Below are 21,053 nucleotides of genomic sequence, written 5' to 3' on the forward strand. Positions count from 1 at the left end.
AGCATGGCCTTGAACAATTTAGCCTAAAATTTCACCTACATCCTTGTACTTTTGCTGGATTACATAATGGATGAAAACCATCCAGGAGGCAAAACAATTCCATCAACCACTGATCTTTACATTGCTGGGCAAAATGAAGCCTCCTCTTCCTTTGGAGGTCATTTATCAGTGGCTTCTTCCGTGCACCATAACACCTGCAGCCAAGGTCGCATTGCAAAGTTTCTTGCACTGTACGAAGCGACACATCACCAAGAAGAGTGTGGGTTTGTTCTTTCAATTTCCTGGTTCTATGACGAGGAGTAACGTCAGGCTATCGTTTTAACATGTTCCTGCTTTTATAAAAAAAAAAATTTGGTTTCCCTGGTTGTTTCTTTGGGAACTGATTTAACCCTTTGGCTGCGGAATTCCTATAAGAAGACATCACCAAGCTAATTTTAGGCTAAATTGTTCAAGGCCATACAAACTGTCAACCCCCCTGGATGGAGGGGAGGGAGGGAGACCCTCCTTCCCTCATACCAGTGAGTGGAGAAAAAGATGTACATCACCGCTGGACACACAGTTAATGCCTCTTGCATGTTAATGATTGTATGGGAGGCAAATATGAAGGTGCATGGCAAATCTTGATGTGCGGACTCTGGCGCAGAAATCAGCCGCGCAAGCTGTACCCTACGAAATGAAATATAACACTAATTTAACACACAAAAAAATACACATAAAAATTTATATTTCAAAATAAGGCAACTTTTCACAACTCAGTTTGAAGTTATAAACAAAATATAAAACAAAAATGCAAGAAAAGTTAAAAATCTGAGTTACCACTTGGTCATCCATCACAACACATTAATTAAGACATTATCTAAATTACTCAGATTACTGGCCACATGCTACAGGTTTATGGACTGGCTACATAAATTGTAATTTAAGTATTTATGCTTCATGAAAATTTTGAGATATTTGCAAAATGTACCAAAAAAGCTGAATATAACACAGGACAATTCTAAAGGTCCTTTGGCTTTGGGACCTGTAGTAAAAAGATATAAGGAAGAGTTATATGTTTGGAGTAATGGATGGAAGTGGGGAATTGTAAAGGATACAAAAGTTATTGTATAATTCATATACATAAAACACCATGATGAGAGACATAAACAGTGTTGTACTAATAATCAGTCTGTGTCTGAAAAGCGGGTTGTGTACATGTAAGTGTGGCCCACTCAAAGGCCAATCTTTCCCTCTTTGATATGAGTGTTCTTTTTCATCCTTACCATGTATCAGCTATTTTTCTTTGTCGAGAACATTATGATAATGACGACGACGATGATGATGATGATGATGATGATGATGATGATGACATAAAACACTTCAGAGTGTATTTACTTTCATCAAGAACTTAGATAAAGTATCTTAATATTTCTTTACATTTACATGTTTACAATTAAAATTTTAACCTGTAAAATACAAATAAAAAAATTGCTTGCCTTTTCTGATGTTCATGATCCTCCCCAATTATAAATAAATTTGAAGTTTGATTTGAACTTTTAGAGAATACTGGGATATTTTCAGATTTAACAGATGTGTGAAAACTTATTGAAACTGATTGTCAAGTAGCATCTTATTATGTTGACAAAGATGTATATAAAGGAATGTGAAAAAAAAAAAAAAAAAAATTAAAAGGATTAGTTAGCCACAATTTTTCACTTCCTGTTGTGAAGGCATAAGTTATTGTAAGACAAGGCTCTGTGGGATTTGTAGGGTAGGACTGCAAGACGACTCATCCCCCAGTGTTCCTCCCATTGATTGATTGACTGTCATGTGCAAGGTGGAAGCTCAAAATTTGGATACAAGGTAAGCAATCTTCTAAAACAGTGCCCATGAGTCATACATACTTGCACCAAACTGCTTTCAAACTGAATAGCAGTAAAACTAGGCAATGGATGTAGTACATAGAGTTGCATTTCTGAGTGGGAAGGCTGGTCACTGGTTATTTTGTTTGGTGGTCTTGTGATGATGGTCATTAATAGAAATAACAACAACCCTGACATAAAATATTGTGGTTTCTTGAAGATTTCCTTATAATTCAAAGGTATCACAAAATGATTTAAGAAACTTAAAATTGGAATATAATGATGAATGAATGAAAAGTGAATAATAAGTTGCTGATGATGATGTGACTCTAACACTGTTGGCTGTTTGAACTACATATCCAACCTTGAGACACAGATGGAAACAAAGATATTCAAGAGGATTGATTATTTAGGATATCATGAGTTTGAAATGACTTTGCATTTCACTCATACAAAATAGTTAAGATTAGATAAGTAAAGTTTTGAAAACTAAAAATTTACAAAAAACTAAGAAAAGATTTTTCTTTGCCACACATGTAAAATACAACTATCACTTACTTCTTCATATATCAAAACAGAAAGACAAATCACTAGCCACTAAGAATGTCCTATTTTATCTGATTTGGACACCAGAATGCCGCAGCACTGTCAGCATACTGTTTATCTTAACAGTAAGATACACTAATTAAAACTCCATGTCGTCCAAAGTTCTAGACAATCTCACATTTTCATTTCTCTTCCGTTGACTCCTCCTTACTGCATCAGCCCGGCGATAAGGTTCATTCTTAAGGCCAATTAGAATATCTTCAAGAGCTCCATGGTAGACATCTTCTTGGGACAGCAAACGCTTATCAGCCACAACTCCTCTTGCCTTCATTTCACTCATGATTGCCTCCTGCAAATAAATAGTTTTGGGGAATGAAAATTACTCATGAACAGGGAAATTCCATATTGGTAGTAGAAAATATAAGGTAACATATATTTGTATTACATAATGTCTTCCATACTTGTCAACCATCACTTCATTATTCAACATAGGCTCATCTACATAAGGAATGGGAAGGAATCTAGATCCTTTTTACATTATGAACATTCACAGCCTAAGACAATATAAAGAAGGGGAACTATTGCAAGCAGGATTTTCAGTAAATTTTTTTGTCACAACCTCTGATAATTCTCTTGATCTCATCAAACATGAGAAATACAATGAAAGGACAATACTGCATCTCTTTCCCAGTCTGTACAAGACATAGAAGTAACTACGAGAAATTTTGAAAATTATGGGTGTGGCAGGAAATGTGTGTAGTGATTGGTTAAATTTTTTTAAAGGTGGAAAAATGGAGACACCTTTATGCACTGGAACTCTCATCAAATGTCAATATAACAGTTCTAGGAAAGTGACGAGGTAATGCAATACGGTAACTTTCATTTTCCTAACCTCTTCCTGTGTTGGATGTTGCCACTCTTTCATCACAAAACTTCATAATCGATCTCTATTCACATCTCTACAATTCTAAATTCCACAAATCCTCTTACTGACAGATGTGCTTTGTACAAGCTAATTTTGCATGCAATCTGGCTTTTTGTCAAATATTTTGTGTAAGACACTGCCAAGATAACAAGGGGCAACATACTTCAAGAATACTGGTTAGTAATGACAATCCTTTTCAAAAATGGTTATGTACAAATGATCTTTTATGAAAGCCTTGCAAAAGTTCCAAAAAGCAGAAACATTTGAAAATAAATCCTTTTTATCTAACATTGAAAAACAAAAACTTGGCCATAGTGACTCTGATTCCAATTATTCCATAACTACACTTTGTAGAACTGACTCAAAGGCACAAGACTATATTACTATTCATATAAGTTAACAATACTGTGTCTACAAAACATTATTTAACTACAAGACATTAACTATAATGGACCAGAAATATGACAGGTGTAGTTTTCATATGTTTTCAAACACATCAACTGTGTCATTGCAGCAATACTGTTGAATTTTGAGGTATATTTCTTATATTTTGACAAATAATATGATAAATACTTCACTATTAGAAATGATCAAAAGAAGCATTTAGTTAAGAACATGTATACATTTTTTGTACAAGTTGTACAAGACTGGTTTTGAAGTAGGCAGTTGTTAATCATAAAGATTCTTTTTTAAGTCTCTCTAATATATAGCTTTTCTCGATAGGAAACATATTTTCAAGGAACCAGCAATGAAAGCTGATGCAAAGTGATGCATGAATCTTTAGTCTGTTAGAGCTGTACCATTATGTGTTTTATGTCAGGTAGTATCATTAAATAATACTTAACAGGTTTTACCTTTATCTACTAAAGCAAGGTTTCTTCTGAGACTGTCCTTATTGAAAGTGTGAGTAACTGGCCATCATTGAAAAAACAAGTTTGTAATCCTGTAATATTTGCATATATTGATATGAAATATTTAGTTCTCATGGCTTTTCATAAAGTAAAACATTTATTTAAATCTGTACACCACAAATATAAATTTCAAGAAATTTACTGAAAATATCTTAGTGATTTTTCTAAATCAGCAACTGCACACACAGAAATTCTTTCCAAAGCTACAAGTTGTGTTTCAGTTGTTTGTTTTTGTTATGAAATCTTGTGGTGCGTTCCATTGTATTGTTGCCCAATATACCTTATTCAACTATCTCAGGGAAATACATGTTAAGACTATCAAAGTATGGTTAATGTGCAAAGTAAAACTGATAATGGATTTTTTTTCTTCATGTAAATAATTGTTAAAAATTAGTAAATGCACACTAGTAACCCTAGTGCACATTAGTATAGCACACCAAAATTAGTACATAAAAAAATATTAAAAATATTATATTTGGATGATCTACTGGGAAAACAATAAATATCTGGTTCCTGCCTGTGTCCAGCTTCAATAACAGGAAACACAATAATTACATTCAAGACAAAAGAGACAAAAGTTGGGTGCACACACACATACAATAAAAATACTGAATGATAATTTACCTCGCCTCCATATGCCTGAAGGAAAGACAAAAAAATCTTGGATCAGACAATATGCACAACACATTATCTTGTTTTATAATAAATGAAGCCATCTACTGATAGGTTTCCAACACTTTCATTGTTTAAACATTATGACTATTTATTTTTACTTTATTTATTTGATGAATGCATACTACATATTTTGGTAAAACTAGAAAGGTGGTTTTGAGAAAAAAATGTATCACTATTAATCTAAAATCAGACTATATGACAGCAATATACAAATCTATGTGTAGATAATTTAATGAATAAATTTGTGTAAAACTTTAAGGCGGCTTTACACCTGGCAATTCCTAGTTGGCAATACAGGCGTGGCTGCATTTATGGTCTGGGTCTGGGTCTGGGAGCCCTTCTCGCGGCAAGTTTTCTGCAGCTGAGTGCGTCCATCTTGTATTGCCGACTGGCGGCTGAGTACAACATGTCGGCACCAATAAAACAAGAAATGACAGATACAGACAACAAGATTTGGAGCCAGGCAGCACAGATACTTGTGGGACCCACAAGATAAGCTGTATGAGAAGCTGAGTCTACGCAAAACAACTTTTGAGAGAGTGGCAGCGACATCCGAGAAATGTTTATCTCTTTGCGAGATATCGAAGGAGGTAAGGAACGATTATTTTCGTGTATTATATAATCACACTATGTAATGCCTGGGGTTGCGATGGCATGTTCCTCCCTTCTCCTTTGTTGTTAAATGCAAAAATGAACAATCAATCAATACTACTGAAGGTAAAACTCGTTTACTTAAAGTATTTCTACAATATTAGGGTAATGGACTGAACTCATTGTGGTTTTAATATATGGTAGTAGCCTTTTGGGGTGTCTGGGGTGAATTTATGCCCTTGCATTTACAAGCAGTTTACGTCTTGATGCTCCCAGCGGCTCCTCCCACGTGTGAACGTACTTGCTCCCGAGAGCACCCAGCTGGTCTAGCCGCTAGATTGTCGCGGCTGTATTGCCGGCCAGGAATTGCCAGGTGTAAAGCCGCCTTTAACCTGTGGCACCAGTGGTGAGTTTTCTGACGTCAACATTCTTATAACTGGTCTATACAGAAAACAGCACTAAGATAATCACAGTTTTGACTTGCAGAACTTTGAATTGAAAATTATTAAGCCGATCATTAATGACTAAAAATGTCAAAATCTGAAAACTAGCAGTAGATAAAATGACATGATATTTTCCTTTGAGATAAAAATGGAAGGTAATCTCACCTGTTGTTTTCGGACATTAATTTTGTTGTTCCGCGCCACTTGTTGCTGCTCCTGTTGCTGCTGCTGCTGGGCCTTCTGCTGGTTGAGTGCTGCTTGACGACTTGCAGCTTCCAGACGCCGTCGCTGCTCATTTTCTTGCTCCACCGTCTGCCAACATAAATGATATTTTCAAATATTCTGAAGGGTATTTTATGACAGACTAAGTCAGAAAAACTTCATCTATATTACATATGGATATATACAACAAGCCCTCAAATGATACAAGAATTAAGTTACTCTCATAACCAGTGAGAGAAGTTGCATTCAACCCTCAATATAAGGGAAATTACAAAAAAAATGAATAACTTTTGATGGTGTTTTACATTACTTATGTATGATTTTACATTCATTACTTTCTCCTGTAATTATTACATTCTTGGCTAGCTTACCTACTTAAGTCCCCCATTTGCACACTGATTATCTTAAGTTAATGCACTTTTCTCACAAATAAAATATTATCTTGACAATATTTACCTAATATTTTTCTCTCAAAAATTTCACAATACTAACAACCTCTTGTCAACTTACCTTAAAAGCTTTGGTGAACCGGGCAAATATGGCAAAGAAGGTGTTGGGGGCCATGCTCCTTGAGCTTTCCCCATAATACTCCAACACCTCTGCAAAGGCAGTCTGGGCAGTCTTGGTTTCTGCTCTCAGCTATGGAAGAAAGAAAACATATTGCAAGAAGAGGCCTCTCTATGACTGCCCTTAAAATTATCTCATTTCATGCATCAGTATGGTGAAGACCAATGAAAAAAGTGTAGAGTGAACAGAGAAAGTGTATATGAGTAACTTTCTAATGTTGTTGATTATTTTATTTGTGCCGTATTACTGAATTACAAAATATTTGTATTTTGCATAAAATGTTAATACATAGGAAAACCTCAAATCCCGAGTCATCTTCAAACTGAAAATAACTCCACAAGCAGCCTAACCTTGCGAAGCTTGTCTTCCGAGTTGCTGAGGAAGTCCCTGAGCACAGCATGGGCCGCTTGGCCCTCTGCGCTTCTCATGTCCCGGTGGCGGTCATTCTCCTTCTTGGCTTGCTCCATTCCCTTCTCTAGCTCATTCACATCAGTCATGATGTTCTCGAGGGACACTATGATATAAACAATTTATTGGTGACACAATGTTACATAACGTACTCATGTGTTTGAAAACTATTCTGAGGGCTAAAGTCTCTTTAATTACATAAATGGCCATTGAGAACATGTAAACTGATCAAAACATGTTTCATAAAACTAAAAATTCAATTAAGTAAAAAAAAATATTTTGTTTAACTCGCTGGATAAGCTTTTCCATTTTTAAGAATCTGCTACATGTTTTCAATAAATCCCACATCATATGCATATTACAAAACATTAACTTTAAAACATTAATATGAATTTCTTCTTACCCTGGGCAGCCTTTTCAATAAACCTCAGTTCTGCATCAAAATTATTGAGATCTGAAAATTTCACACGTATAGTTTCTTGGATATAGTGCAACAGGCTGATCTTCTTGTCTGCAGATTTGGTATCACAAAGAGTGTCCAGACTTGACAGCTTGAACCCATAGGCAGGGCCCCTCTTGCTGCTGTTCATGTAATTACCTGTCAGAATAAATCATATTAATGGAATGAAAACATGATAAGAACTTAAATAGTGATCTGATGATCCTGTATATTTTTTTCTACTGAAACCTTGAGCTATGGAACTTACCAAAGGCAAGTATGATTTCCAGTAGTTTCCTCAATTTGGCACTGTTTTTGACAGATCTTGAGGCTGTGATTATGGCATGAATTTGCTGAAAAACAGAAAGCAAAGAATTAATATGAATGCTTATTAGACAAATCCATATAGATTTAAATCAAGAAACTTGATATGAGCACTAATAAGAAATAAAGAAAAGTCAAGATATTGAGGGTAATTTGAGGGTCTTAATGCTCAGATATATGCATCATCTTAAAGAAACAGAAAATTAGTGAGTAAAGTTAGCAAAGAAATTCAGCAGGCACATAAACTTACTGGGGTCACCATGTGGATGTTGTCAAAGAAGTTAGCAATAAAACTCATTATCTGAAGCTTGGTCGACAGTCTGTCAACTTTACTGAGGTTAAGCATAAACTGGTCTTCCTCCGTCATCTGGTTTACTGGTTTTCGCTCTCGCTCATACTCTCGGTAAGCCTTAATCTGGTAGGGTAGAAATGGGATATATTTTTTATCTTCACTGTCTTTTTATACCTACATTAAGTTCAGCACTATATGTTCACAAAATTCACTGATATATACAAAAGATAGCTTGGAGGATATGTGCTATGAGAACTCTCTCAAATAATAATAATTATAATAATAATAATAATAATGATGATAATAATAATAATAATAATAATAATAATAATAATAATAATAATAATAATAATAATAATAATAATAATAATAATAATAATAATAATAATAATGATAATAATAATAATAATGATGACTCACCTCTGCATCAGTGGGCACCATTCTTTGTAGTAGCTCTACACTGTCTAAGTTCAAGGTCTTCAAGTCTAAGGAGTTTACTGCTCGATTAATAACATCAAATGGAAGGTCAAGTTTTCTCCGGGAGATGGCTGTAGGGAAACACAAAGTAAACTGCATTGTCTAAGGGATGAACGAGATGCTAACTATTTTACTTTTATAGTAGCAGTTAATTATTGGCAAACACATAAGAAAGCTATAATGCTGCTATTAAGAAATAAATCCAATTTTAAAAGCAATATTGATGTCAAGCTTCTTACCAATATTTCTTAAGCGTGTGTGTTCCATGAGGGAGGTCAACTCCATCTTCTTAATCCGTTTACTGCCAAACGCATGAAGGGAGTCAACCTCAGACATATCACCGTTGGCTTTCCCAGCCCCACCTCCAAGTCCAATCTTAAACTGTTCCTCAAACTCCAAGAAATCAATGACACTGAAGAGCTTTTCATCATCAAGCTCATTGAAAACTGTTCCTCGGACCTGAAATTGAATATGCACAAAAAATACATGAAAAAGAAATATCACTAAATAAAGCATCACTCATTATTTGAACCTTTTTGCACAATTGTAAAAAGTTGGCAAACTAGTGAAAAAAATATGCGACAAAATTAGATCAACAATTTATAGGAAACATCTCTATTCATTTGCCATCCTAATTAAAAAAAATACATAAACATCAACAAACCTTTTCAATACCTAGATTGAAAGACAAACAAAAAGCAAAACTATTTCATCTTATTGACACATTTCAGATATTAATTTTAATGAACAACATTCAGAGTTCAAAATCAAATACACATTATCCATACCTGGTTAGGCTTGAGGGCAACCCAATTCAGTGTTGGCAACTTGTATTTTGTGTTGACTTTCTTTTTGATTGTCATGGAGTCTGGTGGAGCAGCCAAAGCACCAGGAGCTGGAGGAGCCATGGGAGCCATACCCATGCCAAAAGGCAGTCTGGGTGGAGCAGGTGGGCCAGACCCAAGCAAGGGAGGAGGAGGTGGGGGAGGAGCACACGGAGTGGGAACAACAGTTGCACCAGGGAGTGGAGGGGGAGGAGGGGGAGGAGCACCTCCAGTAGCTCCCATTGAACTTTCGTCTGCTCTGCCTGGGCCTGATGTAGTTATTAAGAAACATTATTACCATTTCCAGAGGAATGTCTTAAAAGATACAATACAAGGGAAAAGTAAAGGAAAATGACATGTTTGGACTCACATCACAATATATATCCAACAGATCCTGTCGTAACCTTAGTAAAAAACTTCAACATTATGAATATATCATTGACAAGTTTGATGATGAAGTTTTCAGGATTACCTACCTAGGGCAGGAGATGAAATTGCACGTGTCTCCAGTTCTTGAATTTGTTTTTCAAGTAGTGATTGTCTTTGTCGAGACTCTTCACTCTTTTGACTCACTTCTCGCCTCAAGGTGGAAACTTCTTCCTGGACCTGTGATACAGCTCATGTTAGAGGAAGAACAAGCTTTGGAAGAGCCAAGGACCATCAAAAGCAGGTACCTAGATATAAGAAATGACTCTGATCCCTAAACAGTACATGTGTTATTTCATCTTCAATACACTTCCAGTTACAAGAAGTAGGGACTCTAGACCTCAGGAACAGAAAATGGTTGCAGCCATGAAGAAGGGAACTCAATGATATCAGTCATGCAACAATTACATTATAATATGACAATTTTTATCTTTTGCTCCTTGCTTATCACTTGCCTGACTATAACAGATAATTAATCCAGTTGCAAGACTAATAGCAGTAATGAAAGAAATGCGCTCTTTGAAACAGTAACAATGAGAGCTTTAGTTGATAAGTACACACATCAGTGATTTGTAACCCCATTATGGGTAACTCCTTAAAAAAAAAATATATAAATAAATAAATAAATAAATAAATAAAAAATTGACAAGACATGTGTAGATTTTCATGCTCAGCCTTCTATTATCCTGGGAAGGGTACCTTCATCTCACACACACACACATACACACACACAAACAAAAAATAAATAAAAAAAACAAAAAAATTATAGATATATATATATATATATATAGATATATATATATATATATATATATATATATATATATATATATATATATATATATATATATATATATATATATATCTCTCTCTCTCTCTCTTTATATATATATATATATATATATATATATATATATATATATATATATATATATATATATATATATATATATATATATATATATATATATATATATATATATATATATATATATATATATATATATATATATTACATCCATCCTTAGTAGTCACCTGGGAGTTCATGTTTTCCAAATCTTCCTTTTGCTTCCTCAGTTCCACCAGTTCGCCCTCCAACTCCACCATCTTGGCCAGAGACTCTGATTCCATCTCAGACATCCTCTCTGCCATCTTGGTGAGAAAATGATTATAATGTGAAAAGTGAATACCCATTTTTTTTCTCCTTCATTACTAAAAGAGACATCTAAATTATGCTTTTCTTTTACAAATGAAAATCTACTATTGTGTTTCTTGAATTAATGAGTGAATAAAGACTGAATATTTTCTCGTTTATCAAACTCAAATACAATGCGATTTGTTCACTTATCCTAAAATAAACACTTAATAAATGAACATCTATTGACACTGACAGACATCTAATATAATTAATATAGCAGACAACCAATCAGGAAAGACTACATCATATTATTTTTGTTTATTAGTGTAGTCAAGTAAGTAAGTAAATACTAACATGCTAGAATGAAAAACTTACAAGAGCCAGTTCATCCTCCAACTCAGCCACCCTCTCCAGGGCTGCTGTTTTGGTCTCACTGTCCTCCATCAATGCAGCAACGTCGAATACATTGTCAAGGTATGCTGAAATTTGGATCTGCAAATGGGGAAAATAATGTTTAGAGATGTTACACTGAATTCTAAAATTTCGAAATTTAAGTCCAATATATTGTCCTGGAAGGGAATGTGGACAGACTCCTTAAAACAGGGCTGTTTATCAAGGTGTAGATTAACATGTGATTAACTTGAAATTTATGGCAAACTCCCAAACATATTTCTGTGATGAGAGCACATATTTAGTGCAATTCAAAGAACTTCCACATATAATCCCTTGACTCAAATGAACAATACATTGTATATATTGTATAATGCAATGAACTCAACAGTTCAAGCTTCGGTCAAAAGTGCATACTGATCTATATTTATTTTGTATAACTTAATTCAATCACATGCATATTTCTCTGATATAAGTGATGCTTGATCTCAGCATACTATGATAACAATAAATGCCAATCCATGTTATCCTGATAAACTATAGAACAATTAGTCACCTGCAGTTCCTCGCTCTCATGGTGTCTGAGCTTCTCCAGGAAATCATCAATGCCAAGTTGGGTGAATTCATATTGCAAGTGGACTCGGAAGTTCATATCTTCAACACTGTGCACCACAATGTTAACGAACTGCATACATGCCACCTGTCCATCAGAAAGTTAGAGGAAATTAACCCTTGAACATATCTACAAATATTTAATGATGACAAAAAAAGCACAAAACTATAATATTATAATCTTTGCTATCACAGTTCACATACTTCCTTCTCAAGTGACTTTTTATAGCCTTATCATTCTGCCCTTATAACACCTGGTTAACAACAATTCACCTCAGGGAGCAGCACTATCAATATTAACTTTAATGGTGGAGCTGCCTCTAGCTCCAGCTCAACTATTTGAAAAGATACCTCAAGCTACCTCCTTTAATAACTCTACCACAGAGAGGACAAAGGTGAGGCTGAGTATGTTTCTATAAACAATTCATCACTGAGAGTCCAATATACTTAGCAATTTTTTATAATAATGATGACACAGTTTCTGCTAAAGGGTATAAAAAATAGCTACTCCTGTATTTACCTACAAAAACATTAATACATTGCCCAAAACTGTCTAGCTATTAATTTTTTTTATCAATTGCTTTCCTTTTTGAGTTTATTTACCTATATGTGATAAAGTACAGGTAATGAGCTATTCTCATGAGTTACCATCTGAATCTCAACTGATCAACTTCATCCTCCAACTCGTTTAAGTTTTTAGACTGAACAACCATACTGACCAAGCTGCTTCACTGTTCACTGTATCTTTTGGGAAAGATGTATCTCTTGAAATCTTTCGAGCACCTTTACATTTTCCCCAAGCTGCTTCCCTATCCCATGCAAACATATCTTCCCAATCAATTTTGTCTACTCATGATGCTTAGAGAAATGGGGTGATGACTAACCATAAATTCAATATGAAAACACTCATAGTTCATGAAGTATGCCATGAGAGTCTGGAAGCGTTGGGTCTCTGAGCACACGTCTTTGAAGTTATCAAAGGCATGAAGGATAATCTCATGTCCTCCCTTCACTAAGCAGATTGCAGCCAGCAGCTCTAATACCAGAGCCTTCGTCCTGTAATAACAAAACTATTAGCATATGTTGATAAATAAAGAAAAGTGTCATGTACCAAAGTTGTTACATAGTTTTTGATTTAATAATTTTTACAAACAACTTACCGTAAACTTCTGTGGTTCAAACTGAGGGCAATGCAGCTGATGGCTTCCCGGTGCTCAAACACCAAGTTGAACCCATACTGAAAATATATCAATGGTAACCATTACAATGTTCATGAACTCTATTAAGTGAAAGGTATATAGATAGATAAAATAAAGTTTTGAATGAAAATTTAAATGAGAGGGCAGGAATGGGACAGCAAAACGAAGCTAAGGGATAATTATTGGAAAGGGAAGCTGTCTTTTAAAAGATTGAAACCATTCTATGCATTACTAGTGCATGTGAAGATTAGACATGATAATTTTCACCTGATTTAGCCACCAGTAACTGAGGATTATACTCGGAAGAATAATGTCATGTCCACCAACTGAATTTACTTACATGAGCTTGATAAAACAAATCTTCATGAAAACCCTCTCACTATTTAGAACAATTTTTTGGTAGGACTGTTCAAGTAAAGACTGATAATATAACTGCAGATGATGACTATGACAATGAAGCAAATGAAGGCAAATCATCTGAGAGGTAATTGTGGACAGAATGGATGGCAAAAGCAATGAAAGAGCTGTGAACAGAAGGTTTAGCATAAAGAATGAAGGAGTAGCTCACTTTGTTATTCATGATGGCTCTCATGCACATTATGCACACATGAATGTCATCCTTGGAGTCACCCATGTTAAGTTTCTGGACATGGCGAGAGGCTCTCTTCATTCTTGGCGAGTCCCTCTCCACCGATGTCTTCAGCTGGCCATTGAGGTTCCTCGTATCCTCCTCCTCCTCAAGGCTCTCTCGCAGCCTCTGTTCATGCCTGTTGGGGTGTGGACCTTCATAAAACTCATATCCCTTTTTGTTGACAACATTCCTCATCTATTTTATTCTATGAGTTTTGGAGCACTTAACTCTGTTTACCAAGAGCAACTTTCAGACATTATGAGGTGAATGCAAACTTTGAAGGGAGGTACATTTACTGAAGTATCTAGTAGAAAATATTTTGTATATTTAAAATTAAATATAATAATTGATGAGGATAACATATTCCTGATTAAAATATCTTTACCTCAGCATCATGAGTCTGAAGGTGAGATAATCCACCAGCACATCGAGTCCCTGGTTCTCTTCACTGAGAAACTCCCGGACCCACCTGTGTTGGGGAGAAACTTTGATCAATTCAGGGATTTGGAACAACATTTTTTTTTCTCACAATTCATGAAGGTAACATTCTCTGAGTCACTAACAAGCAATAGCTAAGTAAACATCATTATGACAAAATACAGGTGTCTCATTCTCAAGTCATTATGTTGTTTACTTACTCAATGTGATTGGTTCTCAAGGAGATTTCAAGATCTCTTAAAACTTGTGTCGATGTGGAATCTCCAACCATTTTTCTTTTCTGCAATGGAAGTTCAACTCTTTAGACTTTAAAAGGTTGATTAATATACTATTTTTAGTTGGTGTAATATTTTGCTGTTACTGGTTCATCTGTATCTGGATGATTCAACAACAGACCAAGAAAAGTATACGATGAGATTTATTTTAATTTTTGTAGACTGACAAAGGGACAAACTATGTAAGTAGCACAGCATGCGGGGCTCCCTAAGTGGGTGAGGACCCGGGGGGAAGGGCGGGAGCCGACACTGGCGTGATGAATGACGTCCTTGTTGAGTGTGTGGCCCGCCGCTGCTGCCGCCGCCTCCACCTTGGCCCCGCAGCACCACACTCCCTCGCATGCTGTGATGACATCTCCCAGCTTTCGGCGAGGGCCATGCCACTCCCAGGGGCCGCACACATACACAAAAAACCCTTTCGTCTTGCATTGGTGATGAAGCAAGAACCCCCCCCCCCCCACACACACACCAATAAGGTACAATACAATCTCTCTCTCTCTCTCTCACACACACACACACACACACACACACAGCAATAAGGTACAAGTGGTCTCTCTCTCTCTCTCTCTCTCTCTCTCTCTCTCTCTGGCGCACTCGCTCGCTCGCAAAATATACATAAAATTGATAAATGACCTATGATGAAAGTAAGGGAAGAGAGTGGAGGTGGAGGAGGAGGAGGAGGGGCCACTCACCCTGCTGGACCTGGAAGCCTTGGGGTCGAGGTAAGTCTTGAGCTTGTTGAGGTAATGCGAGGGGGGGTCCTTGGCGCTGACCCGCTCCTGGTCACAAATCATGTCCCATTTCTTGACGTCGTCGTACTGTTTGAGCAGCTTGGCTTTATCCGGAGGCAAGTCCATGGAAGCCTGAAGGAGCGGAAGAAATTGTACTGTAATAGGTATCAACTGTAACTTACGGAAACAATAACAAAACCTGAAGCTGATTTTTTTTGTAGTGACGTAAATATTGGAACTAGACTTATCAAACTAGCAATGTTCTTCTATTCACTGTTTCCACATGATAAAAACAAACAAAAACAATCAAGGTGAACTTATCAAACTATTTTAGCATCGTTTCTGAAGTGAGGGTTTTCCTTAGACAAAGAATGGAACTGAACCTATTAAATTAGTAACTCCTCCATGCTGGGTTTCCCCATGAAACACGCGAACTATCCTGTCAGGTAAGACAAAGGTTGTAAGGCGTCTCAGGCAGACACGCGAGGAGGGTGTGTACACAGACGCAATCCCTGCTGACCCCGCCCCCCTCCCGGCCACCATAAACAACCCCGTACAACGCCCTCAAATTGCACCCACGCCCATAGATAAAGCAGGGAAGAAAGATGATGAATAAGGTGGAGGAGACGGAAAAAAACAATACAATAATGTTGGGGCAACACAGAAAAATACCGCTGATAAGTAGCTAAGTATATGTAGTGCGCTGGCGTGGGGGGAGCTCATTACTTCACGGGAAGTATAAAGGATTCCCTGGAAAACAGTGAATCATAAAACTGCCTCACCCACGGAAGGGGTAATCATCTCAGGCAGGGTGCTGAACACGCACGGTTAGGAAATGCAGGGGGGGCGACGTTTGGAAGTCATGTTAATATCTGGCGGCGGAACTATGTGATAAGAAGGTGGTCGAGATAAGGATGTGACTCATGGGGTGACGTGTTCGCCTTTGATGCTGGAGACAACAGCCTCGACCCCTTGCTCTCCGCGACCCTTGCTCCTGTCCTTGCTCCCCCCACAGCCAAGACCCAAGTTTCACCACCACAAATATACAAGCCCCACCAAGAGGGAGAACCAAACTTCAATACCAGACAGGACAGGGCGTTAGGGCATGGGTCAAGGGCCCGGCAATAGCCCTTCCCACAGGGGGGGGGGGGGGGTTAAGGGCGAGTCTGATTAAGGCTCACGTGTTCGCTGGGTACACTCACACTGTCCCGCATGCCCTTGTACAGTTCCCCGTAGAGATCAGTGGCAAGCTATTGATGAACGACACAAAATGAACACCTTCAATAACATGAACTTTAATACTCAAATATTTATAGTGGTCGGGAGCTGTGAGACGGAGACTGCTTTGGCGGCGCGAATAAACAGCCAGACATGACAGTGGTTAGCTACCTGTCATTATGTATCATCATGAGGGTTACAGTATAAATAGTGCACATGCAACGTCCCTCTCTCTCTCTCTCTCTCTCTCTCTCTCTCTTACACACACACACACACACACACACACACACACACACTCAAGAGGGTTACTCCGAAAAAAAAAAAAAACTCAATATCAGGTAATTTTTCAACGCTGGGCCAAACAGTGTAACAAAGAGAGAACGATCGAGGAGGGAGGGAGGCACCAGCAGGGGAACGATACCGCTAAGCCTACTCTTTTTTTTCTTCACGCTCCCAACTGAGGACACAAGAACTGACTCCATGACTTCATGTACAAATTCGGAAAGTATCAATTTTCAGAGCTATACTTATACATCAGTGTGTGTCTGTGTGTGTGTGTGTGTGTGTGTGTGTGTGTTACTTCCTTCACATTTTACTAACTTAACATTTTGACACGGTTCAGTCAAGCTCGTAATGCCCCGTATCTTATCGCGTTTTGCAATTTCCTAAACTCGTATAAGTAATTTTGGCAGACAAGATTTTATTTGGAGAAGTTCTCATTCCTCGATTATTGTTCGATTGGGAAAGTGGATTTTTTTCTTACTCATCGCTCTTTTTGTATTTAGTTTTATGATGTGTCCTCTTAATGTTCGTTTCTCATGTGTGTGTGTGTGTGTGTGTGTGTGTGTGTGTGTGTGTCATGATGGTGTACAGCCATGGGACGGGTTTTCCCCAATGACACTGCAAGATCCTCGCACGCCTCACCTGGAAACAACTCATATCACCATTAGGTATTTTATTTGTGGTGGAGCCTTGTTCAGTCTAAATCCGTGTCTGACAAAGGTATGGAGGTGTGATACTTTTCTTCGTTGCCAAAATAATATCAAGTTCAATACTCTAACACCAGACAATTACGGCCATGCACCGAGGCTGGCGTGACAAAGCCGGTCGCCGTTCTCACCAAGACGCTTCCATGTGCACAGAGCAGACTCGTGACCTTCCAGCGGGAGTCGAACACTGCAGCGTGACGCCATCAATTCCCCCCCCCCCCCTTTTTTTTTTTACCAAAGTGGAGTGATCCAAGCTAAAAATAGAAAGTTAAGCAATGTGTTTTCCTGAAAAAATGAGGTATGTCAATGTCCGGTTTGACTGTATGACAGTGATAATACGTAACAATATTATAAAGTTGATACATTCAGCAATAAAGTGTATGAAACTTTCAGAGACATTTGTGATGGCTACCTTTAATCTGCCTAAAAGCCTCCACCCTGATGACTTCCTTTCCGTGCCTCTTTCCTAAATGAAATTCAATCTTGTTTAAACTATTTTCCTAATGGATTCCTCGCGACGCCTTGAAACAAGACAACCAGTTGAACCCATTCCATACCTGTTATGAGGTATTCAACACTTCACCAAGTAGCACGATAATAATGCATCACTTGATGCGCGCGCGCGCGTACACACACACACACACACACACTTTCATATATATATATATATATATATATATATATATATATATATATATATATATATATATATATATATATATATATATATATATATATATATATATATATATATATATATATATATATATATATATATATATATATATATATATATATATATATATATATATATATATATATATATATATATATATATATATATATATATATATATATATATATATATATATATATATATATATTAGTAGTGAGGGTGAAACTTGTTGGCCTGGCCAAGTTGCTCCCTTGCCTGCAGTCCGCATTACAAATACTTGAACCTGCTGTCCTTCTGAGCGCCGCGCGGCCTTGCTACACTTTCTCCAGACCGAAACCCGGTTACTGCGCCTTTGTAAAATTTATTCTTCAGTGATGTGAAAAATGAGCTTTTTCCTTGACAAAGCTTGGGCCTTTAATAAAGAAAAAACTCAGTCTAAGTTTTCCATCTCTCTCTCTCTCTCTCTCTCTCTCTCTCTCTCTCTCTCTCTCTCTCTCTCTCTCTCTCTATATATCTCTATATATCTCTATATATATCTAGATATATCTATATATATATATATATATATATATATATATCTCTCTCTCTATCTATCTCTCTCTCTATATATATATATATCTCTCTCACACACACACACACACACACACACACACACACACACACACACACACACCAAATTTTGATTCGTCAGAGCTGCGTCACCTTAGTAAGTATAAGCTTCTTAAATGAAGAGTGAGCATAGGAAGGAATTAAGATATCATTTTATCTTTCTTTGAAAATACTATGAAATATTTATTAAGTGGAAAACTTATACTGGGTACCGAGTTATTTTTTCTCTTTATTAAAGGCCCAAGCTTTGTCAAGGAAAAAAGCTAATTTCTCACATCACTGAAGAATAAATTATACAAAGCACACACACACACACACACACACATTGCCCCCAGTTATGATATGTGCTGCTACTGCTACTACTACTACTACTACTACTACTACTACTACTACTACTACTACTACTACTTCTATTACTACTACTACCACTCATATATTTTTGCCCATACCGTCTAGAATATTCAAGTTTATTTTTCCTCTCCCTATAAGAGTTTTATTACTTGCGCTGTGTCCATCTTGAAGACCCGACACTTGGGTGGGGTTATAAAACTTGCGTTGTCATGCAGCTGTCACTTCCACCATCCGACTATCTCTAGCCCTCCGCGGCGGACTGATTTATTGCCTTACTGGACTACTCACACTCCGAGGATTCAAGATATGGCGTTCATTTCTACAACTGGTGCTCCGGGCACTGGACGATGCGGGGCTCCGGTGTTTGCCGATAATAAGACTTTAAACGGTGAAGGCAAAGTAATAATCCTCTTTTTGGCCACTCTACTCTATTTAGGAGCAGTAAGTAGCGGGCTTTTTTTTCATATATATATTTTTTACGCCCTTGCACTGTCTCCTCTGCTATAAAAAAATGATAGAAACAAAAGAGAAGTGAAGTAATGAAAACGAAACGTGACCACTACAAAATTTAATGTAATGCAGGAGTAGTAGAGGAGAAAGACATTTTAACGGTGTAGGGAAGGAGTTACAGTCGTCTTTAGAAAGCAACACGGAGAGACGCAATGAAGACAAAACGTGATCGCAACAATATATAACGTAATGACGGAAAGAAGAAGGGGGTGGGGAAGGACAATGAATTCGATAAACGTACAGTTGGTCCCAAATAATGTCGGCCCTCTCATAAACGAAGCAAATAGTAAAGATGATGGGCGATGCTGAATGTAAGTGTTGTAATGTTTGTAGGGCGTTTACAAATTACTACATGCTCTGAGGTTGGGTTCTCTCTTACCTGACTTTGCTTAAAATAATAATAATAATAATATCGGCTTCCTTATAAACGAAGTATATAGTAAAGAGGATGGGCGATGCTGAATGTAAGTGTTGTAATGTTTGTAGGGCGTTTACAAATTATTACATGCTCTGAGGTTGGGTTCTCTCTTGGCTGACTTTGCTAAAAAAAAAAAAATGATATCGGCTTCCTTATAAACGAAGTAAATATTAAAGAAGACGGTTGATGCAGAATATAAGTGGTGTAATGTAGGTCGGTTTACAAATTACTACATGTTACGGGGTTAGCTTATTTTTCTTGGCTGGCTTTGCTAAAAAAAAATAATAATAATATGGGCTTCCTTATAAACGAAGTAAATATTAAAGATGGGTGATGCAGAATATGCGTGGTGTAATGTAGGTCAGTTTACAAATTACTACATGTTACGGGATTAGCTTATTTTTCTTGGCTGACTGCTAAAAAAAAATAATATCGGCTTCCTTATAAACGAAGTAAATATTAAAGAAAATGGGTGATGCAGAATATAAGTGATGTCATGTAGGTCGGTTTACAAATTACTACATGTTACGGGGTTAGCTTATTTTTCTTGGCTGGCTTTGCTAAAAAAAAAAAAATAATATCGGCTTCCTTATAAACGAAGTAAATATTAAAGAAGACGGTTGATGCAGAATATTAGTGGTGTCATGTAGGTCGGTTTACAAATTACTACATGTTACGGGGTAAGCTTATTTTTCTTGGGTGACTGTGCTAAAAAAATACTTAAAAAAAAAAAAAAAAATCCGACGAGCAGTTCTGACTTTGAGGCTAGGGCAAGACGCCGTGCCGCTGTAACAGTACACACGGAGGCCTGGAGGGGGACAAACGGTACACCTGGACGAGGATGACCATGTAGGGGAGGAAGAGGGTCATTGGGCTACTGTGCACAGAGCCGCGTGTCCCCCTCCCTCCCTCCCTCCCTTGTCCCGCCAACCCACCCACATCCTCGCTGCCCAGCAC

At 37.1% G+C, this 21,053-nt stretch overlaps 1 protein-coding gene across 2 annotated transcripts in view; it reads right to left on the reverse strand.

The window, feature by feature from the left end:
- Positions 1-340: 340 nt before the first annotated feature.
- Positions 341-21,053, reverse strand: part of LOC127009383 (formin-like protein) — a 58,997-nt gene continuing 38,284 nt past the window's right edge. Inside the window, exons 2-22 of one of the 2 annotated variants that reach the window (XM_050882422.1) lie at positions 15,287-15,457; positions 14,520-14,599; positions 14,267-14,350; positions 13,819-14,017; positions 13,212-13,288; positions 12,936-13,107; positions 11,996-12,139; positions 11,425-11,541; positions 10,947-11,063; positions 9,962-10,091; positions 9,450-9,754; positions 8,901-9,120; positions 8,605-8,732; positions 8,143-8,307; positions 7,837-7,921; positions 7,533-7,727; positions 7,072-7,235; positions 6,665-6,793; positions 6,098-6,244; positions 4,848-4,862; positions 341-2,736 (exon numbers count right to left, since the gene is read on the reverse strand). In XM_050882422.1, coding sequence (XP_050738379.1) covers positions 2,527-2,736; positions 4,848-4,862; positions 6,098-6,244; positions 6,665-6,793; positions 7,072-7,235; positions 7,533-7,727; positions 7,837-7,921; positions 8,143-8,307; positions 8,605-8,732; positions 8,901-9,120; positions 9,450-9,754; positions 9,962-10,091; positions 10,947-11,063; positions 11,425-11,541; positions 11,996-12,139; positions 12,936-13,107; positions 13,212-13,288; positions 13,819-14,017; positions 14,267-14,350; positions 14,520-14,599; positions 15,287-15,457 — 3,054 coding nt within the window. In that variant the 3' untranslated portion in view covers positions 341-2,526. The remainder of the gene's footprint in view (positions 2,737-4,847; positions 4,863-6,097; positions 6,245-6,664; positions 6,794-7,071; positions 7,236-7,532; positions 7,728-7,836; positions 7,922-8,142; positions 8,308-8,604; positions 8,733-8,900; positions 9,121-9,449; positions 9,755-9,961; positions 10,092-10,946; positions 11,064-11,424; positions 11,542-11,995; positions 12,140-12,935; positions 13,108-13,211; positions 13,289-13,818; positions 14,018-14,266; positions 14,351-14,519; positions 14,600-15,286; positions 15,458-21,053) is intronic. The other variant, XM_050882423.1, reaches the window with a different exon arrangement.

This window comes from Eriocheir sinensis, chromosome 40 (assembly GCF_024679095.1).
Source record: "Eriocheir sinensis breed Jianghai 21 chromosome 40, ASM2467909v1, whole genome shotgun sequence".
Lineage (NCBI taxonomy): Eukaryota > Metazoa > Arthropoda > Malacostraca > Decapoda > Varunidae > Eriocheir > Eriocheir sinensis.